Source organism: Eleutherodactylus coqui, chromosome 2 (genome assembly GCF_035609145.1).
Source record: "Eleutherodactylus coqui strain aEleCoq1 chromosome 2, aEleCoq1.hap1, whole genome shotgun sequence".
Lineage (NCBI taxonomy): Eukaryota > Metazoa > Chordata > Amphibia > Anura > Eleutherodactylidae > Eleutherodactylus > Eleutherodactylus coqui.
In genome coordinates this window covers 69,833,172-69,853,835 of record NC_089838.1, presented here as the reverse complement: position 1 = coordinate 69,853,835, position 20,664 = coordinate 69,833,172, and the positions used below count along the sequence as shown (strand labels likewise).

General features: G+C 43.9%; 1 protein-coding gene across 2 annotated transcripts in view; it reads left to right on the top strand.

Moving 5' to 3' along the window:
* Positions 1-20,664, top strand: part of DOCK2 (dedicator of cytokinesis 2) — a 677,690-nt gene that overhangs the window by 253,245 nt on the left and 403,781 nt on the right. For both annotated transcript variants that reach the window (XM_066591098.1, XM_066591097.1), the window contains exon 23: positions 6,662-6,770. In XM_066591098.1, the coding sequence (XP_066447195.1) occupies positions 6,662-6,770 (109 nt within the window). The remainder of the gene's footprint in view (positions 1-6,661; positions 6,771-20,664) is intronic.

The following is a 20,664-nucleotide window of genomic DNA, read 5'->3' as shown; positions in this document are numbered from 1 at the left end:
ACATTGTTGTTTATACTCAGTGGGGTATGGGGTTTAGATTTCTCTAAGAATAAAGAATAGTACCAAATGTTGCCATTGGCAAGATGGATGGATGATATCCTACAGGTGACAGACTGGACCTTGGTGGAATTGGGGTGGTGACAGGAAGCACTGGCGTGGGCTGGTCCACGGGGTCACAAAGAGTCTGAAGCGACTGAAAGAATAAACAACAACAACCAAATGTTGCCCCCCAGGGGAATATGTGTCACTCATGAAGAGTACGATATAGGAGTTTATGGCATAATTAATGGCTATGAACCATCCAGTGGGGTTTGAGACATGATTGTGTTTACTGTACAATAGCTCAGTGATTTTTCATGCTGGATATTGTATAGATTGGGTTCAGTATGTGATTCTTGCCCATGTTCAATGACTTTGTTACAAACTCACTGATAGTAAAGTTTAACCAGCAAGGCACATTCAGGCATTGTGAGAGTCATAGCACTGCAGTCATACTGTACCAATCTGAATAAAGGCCCATTTACATGCAAAGATGATGATTCATAAGATGGGAGCATTTACATACAATGTTTATCGCTCAAATGATGGTTTTTGAGCAATAATCGTTACCTGTAAATGGGCCTTTGGTAGAATCCTTTTACCAACTGCATTATATATGCTATAGCATTCACATACAGCGCCAAATATTCCTCTTGTCGCAACATTTGGTATGCCTTTCTTTCTTCATCCTCAAAATAGGCCATCAATATCTGATCTGCAGGCTCTTCAGTGCTTACATCTAGGCATGATCCAGTTCTTACTCAGAACACTGTATTATTATACCCGGTCACATAACCTTTCAGGTCTTGAGGTCCAAATTAGTACCGTATCTGGATGCATCCCAGAAACCAAGAACTAGACACTGAGACAGTTATCAGTTTCCTCAGATACGTAGAGATGAGCCACAGCAGGTAACAGGTGACTCTCTCTGGAAGGAGGCGCGCCTTACTGTGTGCATTTATTACCTTTGTATAGTTTTTTTTTATACAGGAAAGGAATGGTTGATTAGTCACAGCGTTATTCTCATTGGGTTAGACAGAGATTATGAGTCATGCATTGTTCGACAATCGTATAGCGTGAGAGTCTGTGAAATGTCCTTCAAAATATCTGTTTATCTGGCGTGTCTGGTGCTTCCCTTGTGATTCAAACGGCCGTAGTATCTTGTCAGCACAGTCAGTTCTTTGTCCAAATCTCTGAATGGAGGCGTGGGGGAGCTTCTTCTGATAACAGTTGCTCATCAGGCGTCAAAACTTGTTTTCTCAGAAAAACAGAAACAAATCATTAGACACTGTACCGTACCTCCTGCCCTAAGCTTGTCTCTGCTTTGTATTATTGTTCTACTACACACAAGCCTATTCACATCTTATATTGCTTCATTTTGTACCTAGCGTCCATTTTGTATCTAGCGTCCATTTTCAGACAGATTCTTCCATGTTATGAACCTGTACCTTCTCAATATAGCGACCGTTCTATAGGATTGTCCCATTGAAGTGAATGAGTACTGGCAAGATCGCACTCTGATATGAACATTGAAGAGTTTGTGCTGCAGCCCCTTCAGTTAGCTGATTGTCAGGGGTCACGAGTGGAGGACCCCCACTGATCAGATATTAATAGTATGAATTTTTAAAGGTTGGATTACCCCTCTAACTAATCTCTATATTAGAAAATAATTATTGGGTCACAACAAGCAACCCTAATGCAACTACATTTATTTAAAGGCCAATTTATTTCCTTGAATGTGTTTAATGCGATTCTAAATATTACTTAATTAGCTATGATTTCATATAAAGCATGTCTTCGAGCCATAGTCTGTAATTTAAAAGTTGTGCAAGGCAATAATTTATGTTCAGCTTTTTCGTTTTAGGTCAAAAAAGAGCAACATAAATCTAATTGTTTTATGTTAAATTACAAGCCTTTGTACATCCAATAAACTATCTGTGAAGAACATGAATAATTAGCAAATTTAGCAGGTGGCACAAAGGTTAGTATTGTTACCTTATGGCTCTGGAGCCATGGAGTTCCAGCCAGGGCATCACCTCTGTAATTGTGCATCGTGATCAGTGAATTAAAATGTTAAAACTGTTCCCATAGCTGAATTGATAGGATTGGCAACTTTATGTAAGCTATGTGAGGCTGGAAAGAAGCTGTCTCTATTGTTTATCGGTGAGTTTAGTGATGGAGGAATAACCTGTTAGGGAGTTCTGAGATGAAAAATGAAGGGTCCCTTCATCCAGCAGCCTCATTAATTAAGCAGAATGGTGATTGGCTACAAAGAATTGCTGTGACTAGAGATTGCCCACACAGTCTCTTGAATTTAATGTGAATTGTGTAATACTTAAAGGGCCACTCCGGTGATTTTTAAATTATTTCATTATGTAGCTATTCCTCCAGTACACGTATAAGTGGACTAGTGTTACTTTGGTTAGTTATTTCTCTCTATCTGAAACTTCTGGCCTCTTTCACTTCAGATGGTCATGTGATCTCAGTTTTGACCTGCTCGGATTTACATAGGCTTATGTGTTAAGTTCCTAGTCAGTTTCTGAGTCTGTGTGATGCTGTTACATGGACCCTACCATAGAATCTGCCTAGAGGGGGGGGGGGGGACACTACTATCACAGTTACTGCTGATAATCACAAAGCTCCTGTCCCTCAGTTATAATAGAGGAGATCACAGCTCAACCTCCTGACTGCATACCTATGGTTTGTAGCTTATTTAGGTGAATGTAGAATGCAGACAGTAGTGGCTCTGTTGCAGAGACAGTACAAGCTGTAGCTGATCATGTAGTACTGTGCTGATGCATCATGGGATTGATGTGAAAGTGAAAATAACATCAAGATTGTGCATGATAAGTGCAAAGCAGCCAGCTTCACTATATGGAAGTGACTGCAATGTATTGACTATCTAGTGTTAGCACTACCACTGCAGTATACAGGCTTTGTTATCGGCCAGCCCTGCTCACATGATCACAAAGCAGTGCATATTGTAGTCAGTGTAATTAAAAAATTGGGGCGGCTAGCTTGAACATCCGAAAACAACACATAGAACCAATGGAATGGCTCAGAAGTTGATCTGCAGTAAATTCATCTGCAGTAAATATATACCCTCCAGTCTCTGATCCAGGGACAGAACTTTGTCCTAAAACTAGAGGGTTGCTTTAAGTTTTTTTTAGTTTTCTAGAGTATTTTATAATGAGATAATAAGTAGATATAGTCTCAGTTGTGATTTAATATATTGCTTATTTGATTTATTTTTAGATTTGGGCAGATATTTAATTTATTTTCTTTTTCATACTTTTTATGAAGTTGTTCTCATATAAACCTATTTTAAGGCTGTGCGTGGTAATGCCAGGTTGCTGGCTGAGTGTTCAGTATCCTTCATCCAATTTTTACAGAACAATGGAAAATATGTATTTGTTACAGCTGAGTAAATTTCAGACAGGAGATGGTCCATTTTAAAACATTCTCTTGCAGCAATTTACTGGGAAAGGTGAAGAGCTGTAAACTAAAGTCAGGAAGAAAATAGGCCAACCTATATCTGTATTTCAAAATGTGTTGTGCTTGGAAAACCTCAATTAAGGTCACGCAGGTCATGCAGCTGCCTAATTGGCAAATCAAGTTATATTTGGGGTGTGTTCTCATACACAACAGCCTAAGCTGGTCATCGTATAGTGAATAGTTATTCTACACTTTAAATAGAATAGTCACAATTCTATATGTATCCATATATACTGCAGTGTACGAGGGGTTAAGGCTGTTGAAGGCGTTTTGGTATTCTATAATCTCAGCTCTCTTCTTAAAAGAATGTTCCCGTTTCATAGCACATATTGATTCTTTTGCAGGAATAGCAGCATCAATGTTTAATATTATTTGCTGCATGGCAAAGGCCATAAGAAAAAGGAGGGAATGCAATAAATGAACATATACTGCGCAGATTATTTTGCTGATGGTGTCTGCATTGTGCAGATTTTACACCAGACATAAAGTCAGGACACAGAAAAACTTCCTTATTTTTTATTTAAATGATATAGAGAATCTGTGAACTGCTTCATTTATCACTGAGCTAAGGAACTGAGAGCAAAAAGAGCTTAAGCCTTAAAAGGGGAAAAAATGCATATATTTCTTTTTATATCTCACTGTATCTAGGCACTGCCAAGCGTTTTGGCAGTTGAGAGAGATTTATGACCACTGAAAGCGTAGTTTTACAGTATGAGTCTAACTGCAGTCCTGACTTTACTTTAAGAATTATGACTGTTGTATCACTTCCGGCAAATGGTTTGTAATTTGGTACTGAATCTGCATTCAGTTCCAGTAGTTTACGCCTAACTAGCACTTCAATTACTGATCTTGAAAGCTTTTGCTATGATTAACACATATTTACTTGATTTGGGGTATACAGAAGCATGTTCCTGCCAATAGACTGGAGCACGAGAAAGTGTTGACCAAAATTGTGTTATATTTGTAAATAAGCCTGGTTTACATTGTAGGCTGTAGCTGATCCATAAAGAAACATGAAAAAAGCCTAACAAAACAGTTGGGATGTTTTTCAACCTTTGGCTACACATGTAATATAAATAATGCTTTTTCTTGCACCACATTTTGCCCCCTTTGCTGCAACTTTGGATGATGTTGGTGTCATTAGATGACACACATGCTCACCGGTGCCCTAAAATCATCAAATGTGAGTTTAATACATTCTGAGACCTGTCAGGCGGGTTGAAAGTTACAATGTTAAGTCTATGGGCGGCGCTGCTGTGCTTCAGGCATGCGCTGGAATGAGTGAAGCATTGCGAAGCAACACAGCATACACTGCTAAGCTGCACCATACACTGCCCAACCAAGAGCGATAGAGAGATAGAGAGAGAGAGAGACAGCGATAGAGAGAAGAGCGAGCAATAGAAAGACAGAGTGAGAGAGCAATAGAGACAGAGAGAGCGATAGAGAGACAGTGAGAGAAAGATCGATAGAGAGACAGAGTGAGAGAGAGCGATAGAGAGACAGAGAGACTGATTGAGAGTGCGATAGAGACACAGTAAGAGAAAGAGCGATAGAAACACAGAGAAAAAGCAATAGAGAGACAGAGTGTGATAGAAAGAGATAGATAGTGAGACAGACAGAGAGCAATAGAGAGACAGTGATAGAGAGACAGGCAGAGAGCAATAGACAGAAAGATAGAGAGAGAAATAGAGAAACAGACAGAAAGAGAGCAATAGAGAAACAGACAGAGGGAGAGTGATAGAGAAACAGAGAGAAAGCAATAGAGAGAAAACAATAGAGAGACAGAAAGAGAGAACCATAGAGAGACAAAGAAACAGAGAGAGAGCATCGAGAGACAGAGAGCAATAGAGAGAGAGAGATAGCAATAGAGAGACAGAGAAACAGACAAAGAGTGATGGACAGCGAGAGAGCGGTAGACAGAGCGATAGACAGACTGAGAGTGCAATAGAAAGATAGAGAGAGAGAGCGCAAAAGAGAGATCCAGAGAAAGTGAAAGAGAGACAGAGAGAGAGAGAGCAATAGAGACAGAAAGAGAGCAATAGAGAGGGAGGGACAGACAGACAGAAAGAGAACAAAAGAGACAGAGAGACAGAGCAATACCAAGACAGAAAAAGAGACAGACAGACAAAAACAGACAGAGGGAGACAGACACCAAAAGAGACAGATAGAGAGAGGCAGACAGAAAAAGAGACAAACACAGAGATAGACAGAGAGAAAGATAAAACAAGCAGAGAGAGACTTGTAGGCTTTTTTATATTAGATATCTGCATCAAATAAAAAGTGACACTGTAAATAATCACCTAACCAAGCAAATTTAGAAGTTCACAACCACCACTTTTGAAACGTTTTATGTTTGCATAGTGAGCATTGGGTCAATCTAGTTAACTGTAAAAACTGTACAAGTTGCAGCCGAGAGACTCGAGCTCACATCGCATCAGACAGCACATGGGCAACATTCCATATATGGTCCGATATAAGTGGACAATGTGCGTTCACATACATTTGCATGTCCTATTTCTCATCTTTTTAATGGACAGTAATAGAAAATGGCTCTGTGTTTTATATATGTTATAGGATCTTCGATGATGTCACCAGGGGTTGGAGCGATGATGTCACTAGGGTCGGAGCATTAGAAGCCCCCCCATACTAAAAGACAAGTGGTCGTTAGTAGTTTGATAAGACTGACATTATCGTTCCACCCTTTCCAAAGAACTGAAACATTTGGTGTTAAAGGAGGTTTTTTTCAGTACTTAATAGATTGGAAGCTCCTGGATCCAGAGTTTTTTGATGCAATTTTGTAACTTATTATTTACATCTCATGAAGTGTAAATGTCATTAGTGACTTTTATTGTAATATATTGCTGTACATGCAAACATTGTTGTTAGGGACCTAGACACACATAGAACATAGCCTATCTACTGCACACACCCTCTTACAAGTCAACGGATAAAGCGCTGCATTTGGCCATTGCATCTTCATTTCCTTAAATGTGTAGATTTGAACAGAAGTTGTTTTTTTTTCAATTTCTGTCATCTTGAAGGGATACATTTCTTATTGCAAATTGTTCAAGTATCCTTTTTATTTTTGAATTTGTACAGTAGATATCATTTTTATATTCTTTTGTAGGCTCTACGAAGGCAAGGAGCAGACGGAGTTTGAAGAGTCCATGCGGAAACTTTTTGAATCCATAAATAGCCTCATGAAGTGTGAACAAAAGACTACAATCTTATTACAGGTCTGTGGAATTTTTCCTTATTCTTAGTTGAGTGGCCATAGAACATTCATACAATTATTGCATCTGCATGAGAAGTACTTGTGTTATATCATAAGCCTTGGAGTAATATTCTACAGCATACCAAAGTGTTACTGCAAAAGTTAAGGCATTACTGTGCTGTTCATCCCTTAATACCCATCAATGCACCTTATAAAGGTATGGTAATCTGGAGCACTGTTAAACCCTGACAATCCATAATACTGTATTAGCTGCACAGGGAATTGAAAGAAATGTTTTCAAAAATTTAAATAAATTGTGGAAACAATCGTTAAATGTCCATCCCAGTAACCATATTTGAATCCCCCATCCTTTATCGCTACTTTAACCCGCACATGGGTAGAAAAGTTATACATGCCGCATGTTCTACTTCGCTAAATTATAATTTATTATATTTTTTGTGTGTGCTTCCCAAATAGGATCCACCAATACTTTAGGTACGTACTTCATTACCTTAAATACCTTAACTTAAGGCATCCTGCCATACTGTCCATATACAGATGTGTCTTTCTTTACATTTCCTATTAGTTCGACATATCACAACATGTATGTCATGAGATGACCAATTTTGAAAAAAATAACACTTTGAAAGGGCATGTACAGTAGATGCTATATTTTTCCATTGTGACCACCTAGTGGATGTGATGTGCATTGTGGCCTGTTGAGGGTTTTGCTAGCAGTTTTCTGATAATGTATTGAATTGATATCACAGGATGTTAGTCTTTAGCAAAATTTATGAAAATTTCTGGTCATCTCAGAAATTGTGCTTGTACAATTACTGCGGGACCTCTACAGTGGCTGACAGCCAGGCTCCTGCTGCAACTGCCAGGATCAGGAAAAACTCTCATTTCAGCTTTTTTAACCTTTATATGTCATTGTCAATAGTGACAGTGGCATCTAAGGTGTTTGACAGAGGGTTTCCATGGCATTTGGGGGCCTGACAAAGGCCCCAGGTCGACCATCAGTGTCTGGCTACGACATGATTTAACAGATTGGACTACTTGCAGGCCACAATATTTTGGGCTACTATTAGGGATGAGCGAGTATACTCGCTAAAGCACTACTCGTTCGAGTAATGTGCTTTACACGAGTATCTCCCTGCTCGTCCCTGAAGATTCGGGGGCCGCCGCGGAGCGGGGAGCAGCTGGGGAGAGCGGGGAGGAATGGAGGGGAGATCTCTCTCTCCCTCTCTCCCGCCCGCTCTCCCCTGCTCCCCGCCGCAACTCATCTGTCAGCTTCGGCAGCTCCCGAATCTTCACGGACGAGCAGAGAGATACTTGTCTAAAGCACATTACTCGAGCGAGTAGTGCTTTAGCGAGTATACTCGCTCATCCCTAGCTACTATGTATTCCAAATCATTATAGAAGCAAACAGGCAATCTCCGATTCAAGGCTGCTAAGGGGACAAAAAGGCTAAAATCAAGTTAAATACAGCTTAATAACACCCCCTCCCCTAAAAAATAAATAAATAATATTTTCACCCATTTAAAAAAAAAATGTCAGCCATTGAAAAGATTTGTATTTGGTATTGATGCAATCACAATGACCCATAGAATAAATGAAAATATTGTACTTAATGCACAGTAGACTCCGGACATTTTTTTTCCTCCAAAATCGAAGTCATACAAAGGAATTAATATATTCTATGTACCCCAGACATGATGGCGATACCTGGCAAACAAACACAAAGGTTTATTGAAAGGTAGTTTAAATGATGTGTAAAACAGAAATTCCAGGGGTCCAAGATGGTTTAACAGACAGTGGAAATAAACGGAAACAAGAACTTAGTTCTTCCCTGATATCTGCATGAACTAAACCTGCCAGAAGAGCGAAGCACCCATCCAAAAAAGGGCAACCCCACAGCTAGAACCTGGCTAGATTCCCAAACCATCCTAGATAATGAGGGAGAAAAGGCAGATATGAGGAAAGAACCAAACAGATTACTATCATAAAAAAAAACAATAATGGAGTACTAAAGGAGCTAAGGAGGTCCATGACAGACTGATAGTAGAAATCCAAAATCCAAAGTACAATACGGAATGCGCAGAGAAGTGAACAGAGCTCCAGGGCTAAGTCACAGCAACTCTCACAGGACCAGCATATAAGTGTAACACGAGAGGTATCTTCTACATAGAGGATTCAGTATAAATACCTTAAAAGGAATCTGTCATCAAGTTTTTACAATGCATCCATAATAAACTTTTAACAGCATTGCTAATGAGATTTCCTTATTGTTATGTGGCTTTGTAACACACGCCCGGTACCTTTGCAGTCTGCTTTTGAAGTTGTCCCATGCTGTATTCTAATAAACTAGAAAGTCATTTTTTCCATCAGTGCTGTGCCAGGCATGCCTCTGTTCTCAATTTGCATGCATACTGATTTCCCATCTTTGTTAAAACCCTGCGCAGGCACCGTAACAAACCCTGCCCGCTCCTGTGCACCTCAACGCTCCTTTACAGCTGTAATTTCAGTGGTATACTGCGCATGCGCCTTGAGGATCATTACTCCCATGGTCACTTAACTGTATGGAAATCATTATGCATGCCAATCAAGAACAGGGGCATGCTTGGCACGGCGCTGCGGGAAATATCTGACTCTCTTTAACTCATTTTAATACAGCATGGGAAAACTTCAAAAGCAGATTGTAAAGGTAAAGGGGCACATATTGCAAAACTAATTAGTGATAAGGAAATCTCATTAGCAGCACTCTTAAAGGTTAATCATAGATTGCATTGTAAAACTTGATGACAGGGTACCCTATACACAATTTACCAATTGGCTGTCTGAAACGAAAGACAGGTTAGCTAGCCTATCAGCCCACAGACAAGTGGGAGATGTTTCTCACTTGGCATCCAGCCCCAAATGACGATGCGCATGCGCTGGCAGGCACATGACATATTCTGATGTTGTGACGTCACACTGGACCCATCACTACGTCTGGCACTTATTGCCACAGCGCCGTGACTGCGACAACACAAGAATTACTTTTTTTCTATAAAACATTTTGTATTGTGCAAAAAAGCTAGAATAGAAAAAGTACATTTGGTATTGACTAGAGATGAGCGAACGTACTCGTCCGAGCTTGATATTCGTGCGAATATTAGGGTGTTCGGGATGCTCGTTACTCGTAACGAGTACCACGCGGTGTTCCGGTTACTTTCAGTTTCCTCTCTGAGACGTTAGCGCGCTTTTCTGGCCAATTGAAAGACAGGGAAGGCATTACAACTTCCCCCTGTGACGTTCAAGCCCTATACCACCCCCCTGCAGTGAGTGGCTGGCGAGATCAGATGTCACCCGAGTATAAAAGTCGGCCCCTCCCGCGGCTCGCCACACATGCCTTGTGAGTTAGCTGAGGGACAGTGGTATCGTGCTGGAGCTGCTGTAGGGAGAGCGTTAGGAGTTAGTGTAGGCTTCAAGAACCCCAACGGTCCTTCTTAGGGCCACATCTACATGTGTGCAGGCTGCTATTAGCAGTGGAGAAAATTTTTTTTTTTCTCAAAATCGGCAGTGCAGGGCATTGCACCCGGCATTAGGGACAGAAGTGGTGCTTAGGCAGGGAGAGTGTTAGGAGTGAGTGTAGCCTTCAAGAACCTCAACGGTCCTTTCTAGGGCCACATTTAACCGTCTGCAGTACTGTGCTGGCTGCTGTTAGCTGTGTTCCTTTTTTTTCTTCTCAAAATCGGCGGTGCAGAGCATTGCACCCTGCATTGATACTACAGGCACAGAATTGTGTAGGCAGGGCCACAACACAGTTATCAGTCATTGAATAGGCACAGTGGGCCTTTCCTTTTAAACAAAAGGGAAAAAAGTATATTTGCCCTGCCTCTGACAGCCGTCAGGGCTCTGGGTACGTGTGTGCTGCGTGGAGAACGTAAAAAAATCAGACGCAACCAGCTACAGTTGAGTGCAGCCTTGCGCCAATTTCTTTCCTGCCTGGGAAATACCTGCTCTGCCACAGTTAGTAACTCTGCAACAGTAAAGTTCTGTGACAGTTTTGCAGGGCCGCAACACAGTTATTAAAATTATTATTCAGTGAATAGACGCAGTGGGCCTATCCTTTTAAACAAAAGGGAAAAAAGTATATTTGCCCTGCCTCTGACAGCCGTCAGGGCTCTGGGTACGTGTGTGCTGCGTGGAGAATGTAAAAAAATCAGACGCAACCAGCTACGGTTGAGTGCAGCCTTGCGCCAATTTCTTTCCTGCCTGGGAAATACCTGCTCTGCCACAGTTAGTAACTCTGCAACAGTAAAATTCTGTGACACTTTTGCAGGGCTGCAACACAGTTATTAAACTTATTATTCATTCACTAGAGGCAGTGGGCCTTTCCTTTTAAACAAAAGGGAAAAAAGTATATTTGCCCTCCCTCTGACAGCCGTCAGGGCTCTGGGTACGTTTGTGCTGCGTGGAGAACGTAAAAAAATCAGACGCAACCAGCTACGGTTGAGTGCAGCCTTGCGCCAATTTCTTTCCTGCCTGGGAAATACCTGCTCTGCCACAGTTAATAACTCTGCAACAGTAAAGTTCTGTGACACTTTTGCAGGGCCGCAACACAGTTATTAAACTTAGTAGTATTCATTGAATACACGCAGTGTGGCTTGTCCTTTGAAAAACAAGGGAAAAAATTGTATTTTGGCTGCAGGCTTGCGCCACTTTCTTTCCTGCCTGGGAAATCAAATCACTGGTAATACACCATGCTGAGGGGTAGGGGTAGGCCTATAGGACGTGGACGCGGGCGAGGACGCGGAGGCCCAAGTCAGGGTGTGGGCACTGGCCGAGCCAGTGTGGTGGCCAGGGGTAGAGGCAGGGCCAGACCGAATAATCCACCAACTGTTTCCCAAAGCGCCCCCTCGCGCCATGCCACCCTGCAGAGGCCAAGGTGCTCTAAGGTGTGGCAGTTTTTCACAGAGACGCTTGACGACCGACGAACAGTGGTGTGCAACCTTTGTCGCGCCAAGATCAGCTGGGGAGGCACCACCAACAGCATGCGCAGGCATATGATGGCCAAGCACCCCACAAGGTGGGACGATGCCCGTTCACCGCCTCCAGTTTGCACCACTGCCTCTCCCCCTGTGCCCCAACCTGCCACTGAGATCCAACCCCCCTCTGAGGACACAGGCACTACCGTCTCCTGGCCTGCACCCACACCCTCACCTCCGCTGTCCTCGGCCCCATCCAGCAATGTCTCTCAGCGTAGCGTCCAGACGTCGCTAGCGCCACAGTTTGACCGCAAGCGCAAGTACGACGCCACGCACCCGCACGCTCAAGCGTTAAACGTGCACATTGCAAAATTGATCAGCCTAGAGATGCTGCCGTATAGGCTTGTGGAAACGGAGGCTTTCAAAAGCATGATGGCGGCGGCGGCCCCGCGCTACTTGGTTCCCAGTCGCCACTACTTTTCCCGATGTGCCGTCCCAGGCCTGCACGACCACGTCTCCCGCAACATTGTACGCGCCCTCACCAACGCGGTTAATGCCAAGGTCCACTTAACAACAGACACGTGGACAAGCACAGGCGGGCAGGGCCACTATATCTCCCTGACAGCACATTGGGTGAATTTAGTGGAGGCTGGGACAGAGTCAGAGCCTGGGACCGCTCACGTCCTACCCACCCCCAGAATTGCGGGCCCCAGCTCGGTGGTGGTATCTGCGGAGGTGTATGCTTCCTCCACTAAAGCACCTTCCTCCTCCTCCTCCTCCAACGCAACCTCTGTCTCGCAATCAAGATGTGTCAGCAGCACGTCGCCAGCAGTCGGTGTAACGTGGCGTGGCAGCACAGCGGTGGGCAAGCGTCAGCAGGCCGTGCTGAAACTACTCAGCTTAGGAGAGAAGAGGCACACGGCCCACGAACTGCTGCAGGGTCTGACAGAGCAGACCGACCGCTGGCTTGCGCCGCTGAGCCTCCAACCGGGCATGGTCCTGTGTGACAACGGCCGTAAGCTGGTGGCGGCTCTGCAGCTCGGCAGCCTCACGCACGTGCCATGCCTGGCCCATGTGTTTAATTTGGTGGTTCAGCGCTTTCTGAAAAGCTACCCCCACTTGTCATACCTGCTCGGAAAGGTGCGCCAGCTCTGCGCACATTTCCGCAAATCCCACACGCACGCTGCCACCCTGCGGACACTGCAACATCGGTTTAATCTGCCAGTGCACCGACTGCTGTGCGACATGCCCACACAGTGGAACTCTACGCTCCACATGTTGGCCAGACTCTATGAGCAGCGTAGAGCTATAGTGGAATACCAACTCCAACTTGCGCGGCGCAGTGGGAGTCAGCCTCCTCAATTATTTACAGAAGAGTGGCCCTGGTTGGCAGCCATCTGCCAGGTCCTTGGAAAATTTGAGGAGTCTACCCAGGTGGTGAGCGGCGATGCTGCAATCATTAGCATCACCATTCCTCTGCTATGCATCTTGAGAAGTTCCCTGCAAAGCATAAAGGCAGACGCTTTGCGCTCGGAAACAGAGCCGGGGGAAGACAGTATGTCGCTGGATAGTCAGAGCACCCTCCTGTCTATATCTCAGCGCGTTCAGGAGGAGGAGGAGGAGCATGAGGAGGATGAGGAGGAGGGGGAAGAGACAGCTTGGCCCACTGCTGACGGTACCCATGCTGCTTGCCTGTCATCATTTCAGCGTGTATGGCCTGAGGAGGAGGAGGAGGAGGATCCTGAAAGTGATCTTCCTAGTGAGGACAGCCATGTGTTGCATACAGGTACCCTGGCACACATGGCTGACTTCATGTTAGGATGCCTTTCTCGTGACCCTCGCGTTACACGCATTCTGGCCACTACGGATTACTGGGTGTACACACTGCTCGACCCACGGTATAAGGAGAGCCTTTGCACTCTCATTCCCGAAGAGGAAAGGGGTTCGAGAATGATGCTATACCACAGGGCGCTGGTGGACAAACTGATGGTAAACTTCCCATCCGACAGCGCTAGTGGCAGAAGGCGCAGTTCCGAGGGCCAGGTAGCAGGGGAGGCGCAGAGATCAGGCAGCATGTACAGCGCAGGCAGGGGAACATTCTCCAAGGCCTTTGCCAGCTTTATGGCTCCCCAGCAAGACTGTGTCACCGCTCCCCAGTCACGGCTGAGTCGGCGGGAGCACTGTAAAAGGATGGTGAGGGAGTACGTAGCCGATCGCACGACCGTCCTCCGTGACGCCTCTGCCCCCTACAACTACTGGGTGTCGAAGCTGGACACGTGGCCTGAACTCGCGCTGTATGCCCTGGAGGTGCTTGCTTGTCCTGCGGCTAGCGTCTTGTCAGAGAGTGTGTTTAGTGTGGCTGGGGGAATCATCACGGATAAGCGTACCCACCTGTCAACTGACAGTGCCGACAGGCTTAAACTCATCAAGATGAACAAAGCCTGGATTTCCCCAGACTTCTCTTCTGCACCAGCGGACAGCAGCGATACCTAAGCAATACGTAGGCTGCACCCGCGGATGAAAGCATCGTTCTCTCTCACCATCCAAAACGGGGACATTTCTGCTTCATCAATCTGTGTATAATATTCCTCCTCCTCCTCCTGCTCCTCCTCCTGAAACCTCACGTAATCACGCCGAACGGGCAATTTTTCTTAGGGCCACAAGGCTCACTCATATAATTTTTCTAAACAATTTTTATACGTTTCAATGCTCTTAAAAGCGTTGAAAGTTTAACTTGAACCAATTTTTCGTTAAACTGGGCTGCCTCCAGGCCTAGTTACCACTTAAGCCACATTAACCAAAGCGATTAATAGGTTTCACCTGCCCTCTTGGTTGGGCATGGGCAATTTTTCTGAGGTACATTAGTACTGTTGGTACACCAATTTTTGTGGGCCCTCGCCTACAATGTAATCCAATAAATTTTTTGCAAACCTGCATTACAGCTGACGTTACATCAGCTGTGTTGGGCACTGCAATGGGATATATTTATGTACCGCCGGTGGGTTCCAGGGAGCCACCCATGCCGTGGGTCCACACGGAGTTGTAACTACATGTGTCCACTTCTAAAGAGCCCCAGTCTGACTGGGGCATGCAGTGTGGGCCGAAGCCCACTTGCATTAAACATGACATTACCTCAGCTGTGATGGGCAATGCAATGGGATATATTTATCTACCGCCGGTGGCTTCCTGGCACCCACCCATGCTGTGGGTCCACAGGGAATTATAAATGCATCTGTTTCCACTTGTAAAGAACCCCAGTCTGACTGGGGCATGCAGTGTGGGCCGAAGCCCACCTGCATTAAGCACGACATTACTACCTCAGCTGTGTTGGGCAATGCAATGGGATATTTTAGTGTATCGCCGGTGGGTTCCAGGGAGCCACCCATGCTGTAGGTGCACACGGAGTTTAACCTACATCTGTCCACTTGTAAAGAACCCCAGTCAGACTGGGGCATGCAGTGTGGGCCGAAGCCCACCTGCATTAAGCACGACATTACTACCTCAGCTGTGTTGGGCACTGCAATGGGATATTTCTATGTACCGCCGGTGGCTTCCTGGCACCCACCCATGCTGTGGGTCCACAGGGAATTATAAATGCATCTGTTTCCACTTGTAAAGAACCCCAGTCTGACTGGGGCATGCAGTGTGGGCCGAAGCCCACCTGCATTAAGCACGACATTACTACCTCAGCTGTGTTGGGCAATGCAATGGGATATTTTTGTGTATCGCCGGTGGGTTCCAGGGAGCCACCCATGCTGTCGGTCGACAGGGACTTCACAATAGGGAGTTGTACCTGCCTGTGTCTATGAATTAAAAAGCCCGGTCTGACTGGGGCATGCAGAGACACCTTGACAGAATGAATAGTGTGTGGCACATAGGTTCCCCATTGCTATGCCCACGTGTGCAGCTCCTGATGGCGGTGGCACAGGATTCTATTTCCCCGCCCCTTTTAAAGAGGGTCGCTGCCTAGCCGTGCCAACCTCTGCAGTGTGTGCCTGCGGTTCCTCCTCATGGCAGACGCACTTCTAAATAGACATGAGGGTGGTGTGGCATTAGGGCAGCTGAAGGCTGCGCAGGGACACTTTGGTGTGCGCTGTGGGGGGGAGGGGGGGGCGGTTGGGCAGCATGTAACCCAGGAGAAGTGGCAGTGGAGTGTCATGCAGGCAGTGATTGTGCTTTGTTGGAGGTAGTGTGGTGCTTAGCTAAGGTATGCCATGCTAATGAGGGCTTTTCAGAAGTAAAAGTTTTTGGGAGGGGGGGGGGGCCCACTCTTGCCGCTATTGTGGCTTAATAGTGGGACCTGTGAACTTGAGATGCAGCCCAACATGTAGCCCCTCGCCTGCCCTATCCGTTGCTGTGTCGTTCCCATCACTTTCTTGAATTGCCCAGATTTTCACACAAGGAAACCTTAGCGAGCATCGGCGAAATACAAAAATGCTCGGGTCGCCCATTGACTTCAATGGGGTTCGTTATTCGAAACGAACCCTCGAGCATCGCGAAAAGTTCGTCCCGAGTAACGAGCACCCGAGCATTTTGGTGCTCGCTCATCTCTAGTATTGACATATTTGTAATGACCCATAATATGAAATTAAGCTGATATTTTTAGAGCATTGCAGAAAAGAGGAATTTTAAAAAATGCTAAACAGAATAGTATGTTTGTGGGGGGGGGGGGGGGGTCAGCATCCACCACTCAAAAAATAAAAAAGCAAAAGCTAATCAATAATTTATGCGTGCCCCAAAATTGTGCAATTGAAAACAAGCCCTACATCAGTGGGTAAAAATAAAATTATGTCTGACTTTAAAGTTAAGCTCTCTCCACACAATAGCCACATAAACTAAGCTATGATGCTGTTCAGGGAGGTGATGGGGATCTGGGGAATGTCTTTTTTTAATACTCAGCTGCTGCTCTGCTCCCTCTCTATCTGTTGATGAAGTCCACCCACGCTCTGAAAATTGGACTCTTTGCAGACCACTGTTAGTGCTTTCTCACATAGAATTCTATAGAAGAGCACTCACACAGCGGTCAGATTTTTGGACCATGCATGGACTTCACCAACAGACAGCGCAGGAGTGAGGCAACGGGTGAGTACAAATTGACATTTCGCCAACTCTCCATAACTTAGTTTATGGTGCTGTTCATAGGTATCAGGTTCCTTCTAAGGTCTAATGTAGGCAGATTCTCTAGGGGCTAAAGCACGCCAACATGATCGTTAGTGGGAGGATGGCTACAACTGATAGCCATACTACAACATTGATTTTCAGAGAACACTCATCTCTCCACATATCCCATAAAGCATTATTATCAATACAGAATCGCCGGCAATGTAATACATGGACAGTCTGAGTTTGCTGTGGTCAGCAGAATAGTAACTGTTAAAGACCTGTAAAGTTTGTACATTCTGCATTGTATTGTAAATGACTAGATCTTACACTTTCTGAAACCATGATGCATATTCACAAGGTATGAGGGATTCCACAGGGACTTCTATAAATTTAATGATGCGATAAAACATTGTTATATGGATAATAACCTATCCTGGGTGCAGTAAAAAGAAATTAAATAAGTCAGCATTTGCTGCATTTTATGAAAAATTGATGAAATATTAAATATAAATGTTTTTAAGAAAGTATTTAAAAATTGATATTTAAAGCCTTAAAGGCATCTGTAAGCAAAATAGTAGTTTATCTGTAAAAATTCAAAATAGTAATTTTCATAGATAATTTTCTCAATGTATTGGTTATTTTCAGGAAACTCTGAATGTTTTATTATTTAATTTTTTTAATAACTTCCCCCAAAAATGTACAATTAAAATATATCTACCTTATTTAATGCTCCAGCAAACTATTCCGGGATAAAGCACTGCAATAAATGGATCAGTAACTCTGAATGTTAAAAATCTGGAATAGGAGTTGGACTAAAAGTTAGAAGCACATTTTAGTAAAATCGAGCGAATGCATAGTAAAGCCATCTATCACCTACTGTATAAAAGTTTAGTGAGTTTGTGCATGCTAATGTGTTTGTTCACATGATTTTCTCGGAAATTTTGTTTCAAAAGAATGTAAATAAAACCGATGCCAAAGTTCATCACTTTCCATCTGTTCCTTCAGGAGCTATTTTTCCATTTTAATGAAGGTTAATGAACAATTTATTGGACAACTGGTGCACAGAATGCAATTGGTTGGCATCAGTTTGCAACAGTTTTGCAATTTTTCGGACTATTCTCATAGTGATTTTAGTGGTACAAATAAAGGAATAACTCAGTTTTACACTCATGGCATCTTGTCATCCGTTGTCAGGAAACAGGGCAATTAGAAAATAACTGTCATTTGCCATAATTATAATTTTCTCATTTGATTACCTAGACATAGTAAAGAAATAATAGTTGCAGCTTATAATGAGTTTTCTTAATGTCCAAGAAGAGGTGTTCCTAGGGCCGATGCAAAATCTGTTCATGGACCCCTAAGTCTCCATGCATTTTATGTTACTGTATGCTTTTATATGACAGACAGGGGCATATGATGGATGTTGCTAAGTAATTGGATTCAAGTATTTGGAAATGCACAGGAAAATTGATACATATAGTAAGTATACACCACTTGAAGCTTAAATAGTTCCAATATATAGTTAGCACTAGTTCTAGCACACTGTATAAAAAATGGTTCACCATACTGTGCCAACAGATAGTACTGCTATACCATACTGCTAAATAGATTCAACATACCATATATAATCTCTCGGGGGTCATCTCCCAGCAGGCTCTCTTCTTCCTCCAACAAGCCTGGACGGGCCCCCCCCCCCTCCGGGATTGCGCGCATGCGCAGAAGACAGGTGCCCTTTGACAGGAGTCAGGACGGGCCGCCTCTCCACTGCGCATACGCAGAACTCGGGAGTTCAGCCAGGACGGACGGGCCACCACAGCAAGCACTGCTTGTGAGGTGGCACCCGTCCGTTCACCTCAGATATGCATAACAGCAGCTTCATGGGCTATTTACACAGTAGACAGGAGTATTGAGGATACTGTACTAGACATGCTCTGTGACCTGTGCAGAAGTCACTGCATCGGAAGGAGGTGTAGACAGTCATAGTTTATCACCAATTATCAATGGTGGATCCTGTGTTGTCTACATATAGGTGTTACCTTTCTTTGTAATCCTGTCTGGGATGTTAGGCAATATTACATGGGATGACTGTTGGGCACTGAAGTGTTCAACAGCAACTCCAATGATTATTGCTCCTATGCTTTCACACAAGAACAATAATTGCTCACAGATGAAGCATGCTGGTGAGCTCTTTGGGGAACTGGCCTCTATTCAGAGGAACAGGCAGTCATTCGCAGATAAATGACTGCCTTTTTAAATGGGCCAACAGTCACTTGGTTTTCAGGTGAGCTAAAAATGAAGCGACTCCAACAAGGGAGAAATTCTCACTTACTTGCTTTGTTAGGTCCTGTGTTGACTCAGTGATTACTCGTGTGACTATCAGCTCTGAGGGAGGGTATCATTACTCCTTAGGGTCTGACATTGACTTGCAGGAATGCTGCTTTCCAATACGTGGTGCTGTAGAGGCATTGTTCCATTCATTTGAATATTTCCCAGAGGAGCATTAATGGCCTCACAACATCTAGGTGCTCTCCCTAAGGAGAAACAATACATTTCCTGACCCACATCTATAGACATCCCACTAGCCAGGCCAGCAACCAACTGCATACTGATGAGGGGCAATCACCCCCAATTACTCTGTACATGTTCATCTTTTCCTTCTGGAGAAGATTCCAGCTTTAGCCTATATTCCCAGTCATTGTTACAAGAGTTGTTAAAAGGTCTGACATTGACTTGCAGGATGCTGCCTTCCAATAGGTGGTGCTGTGAGCCATTGTTCCATTTTAGTATTTGCATATTTCCCATAAGAGCATGGATAACTTTATAAGTCTCCTCACATCTTCTTAAGAAGAAACAATACCCTTCCTGTCCAACATCTATAGGCCACCCACTAGCTGGCCAGCAACCTACTGCATACTGATGAGGGGCAATCACCCTGAAATAGTCTGTATGTGCATGTTCATCTTTTCCTTCTGGAGAAGATTCTGGCTTTGGCTTGTATTCCCAGTTATTGTTACAAGGCCTGTTGAATGTCTGACATTAACTTGCAGGAATGCTGCCTTTCAATAGGTGGCACTGTAGAGGCATTGTTCCATCTTCCCGCTACATACCAGTTTGAGCATTTTTCTGATGGATAAAGAGGACAGACTATGAGGACACCTTCAGATGTTATGTTCCCCGACACAAACTAATTTATGACTATAAGGCTGTGTTCACATTTCCATCTGCCTATTCTGTCCAGGGGTTCTATCATAAATGCTGGACAAAAATAGCATAGTGTGTGCTATTCTTTCTAATACAATGATGGAACCCATTATAGTCAATGAGTTCTGTCAGGCACCATCAGACATTTTATTTTCATTCATTTGTTCCATAATGGAATCAAAGAATAGAAATATGTACATGGCTTACTGTGGTGAAAAAGGCTCTTTTCACCCCGTGTTTTGTATGTGTCTAGCAGGAAACAAGTTTTTGATTTTACTGGATCAGACCAAAAAAGTATGCTAATATTTGCCAATATTTATGATGCATTTGTCACAAAAATTGATCCATTTTCTCTATTTGGATCAGTTAGCATACATTTTTTATAAAAAAAAAAACGGATTGTCCCATCTTTTTTTTTTTTTTAATTTATTTCCTAGAATAAGCCAAATATGGAAAAGAAGGAGATTGGATGGTGGGTGGGCATTGGTGGATGTAAAGTTAGTGCCAAAGTGCTGAGGAGAGTGTTAGAGGAGATTCTGTGAGTTGAACAGAGAGGAGCTATTATTCTTCCACATGTACATTTTCTGTACATACTCTGGGAAAGACTGACCAGCCAAAGTGCATCCACTTTTTTGCACG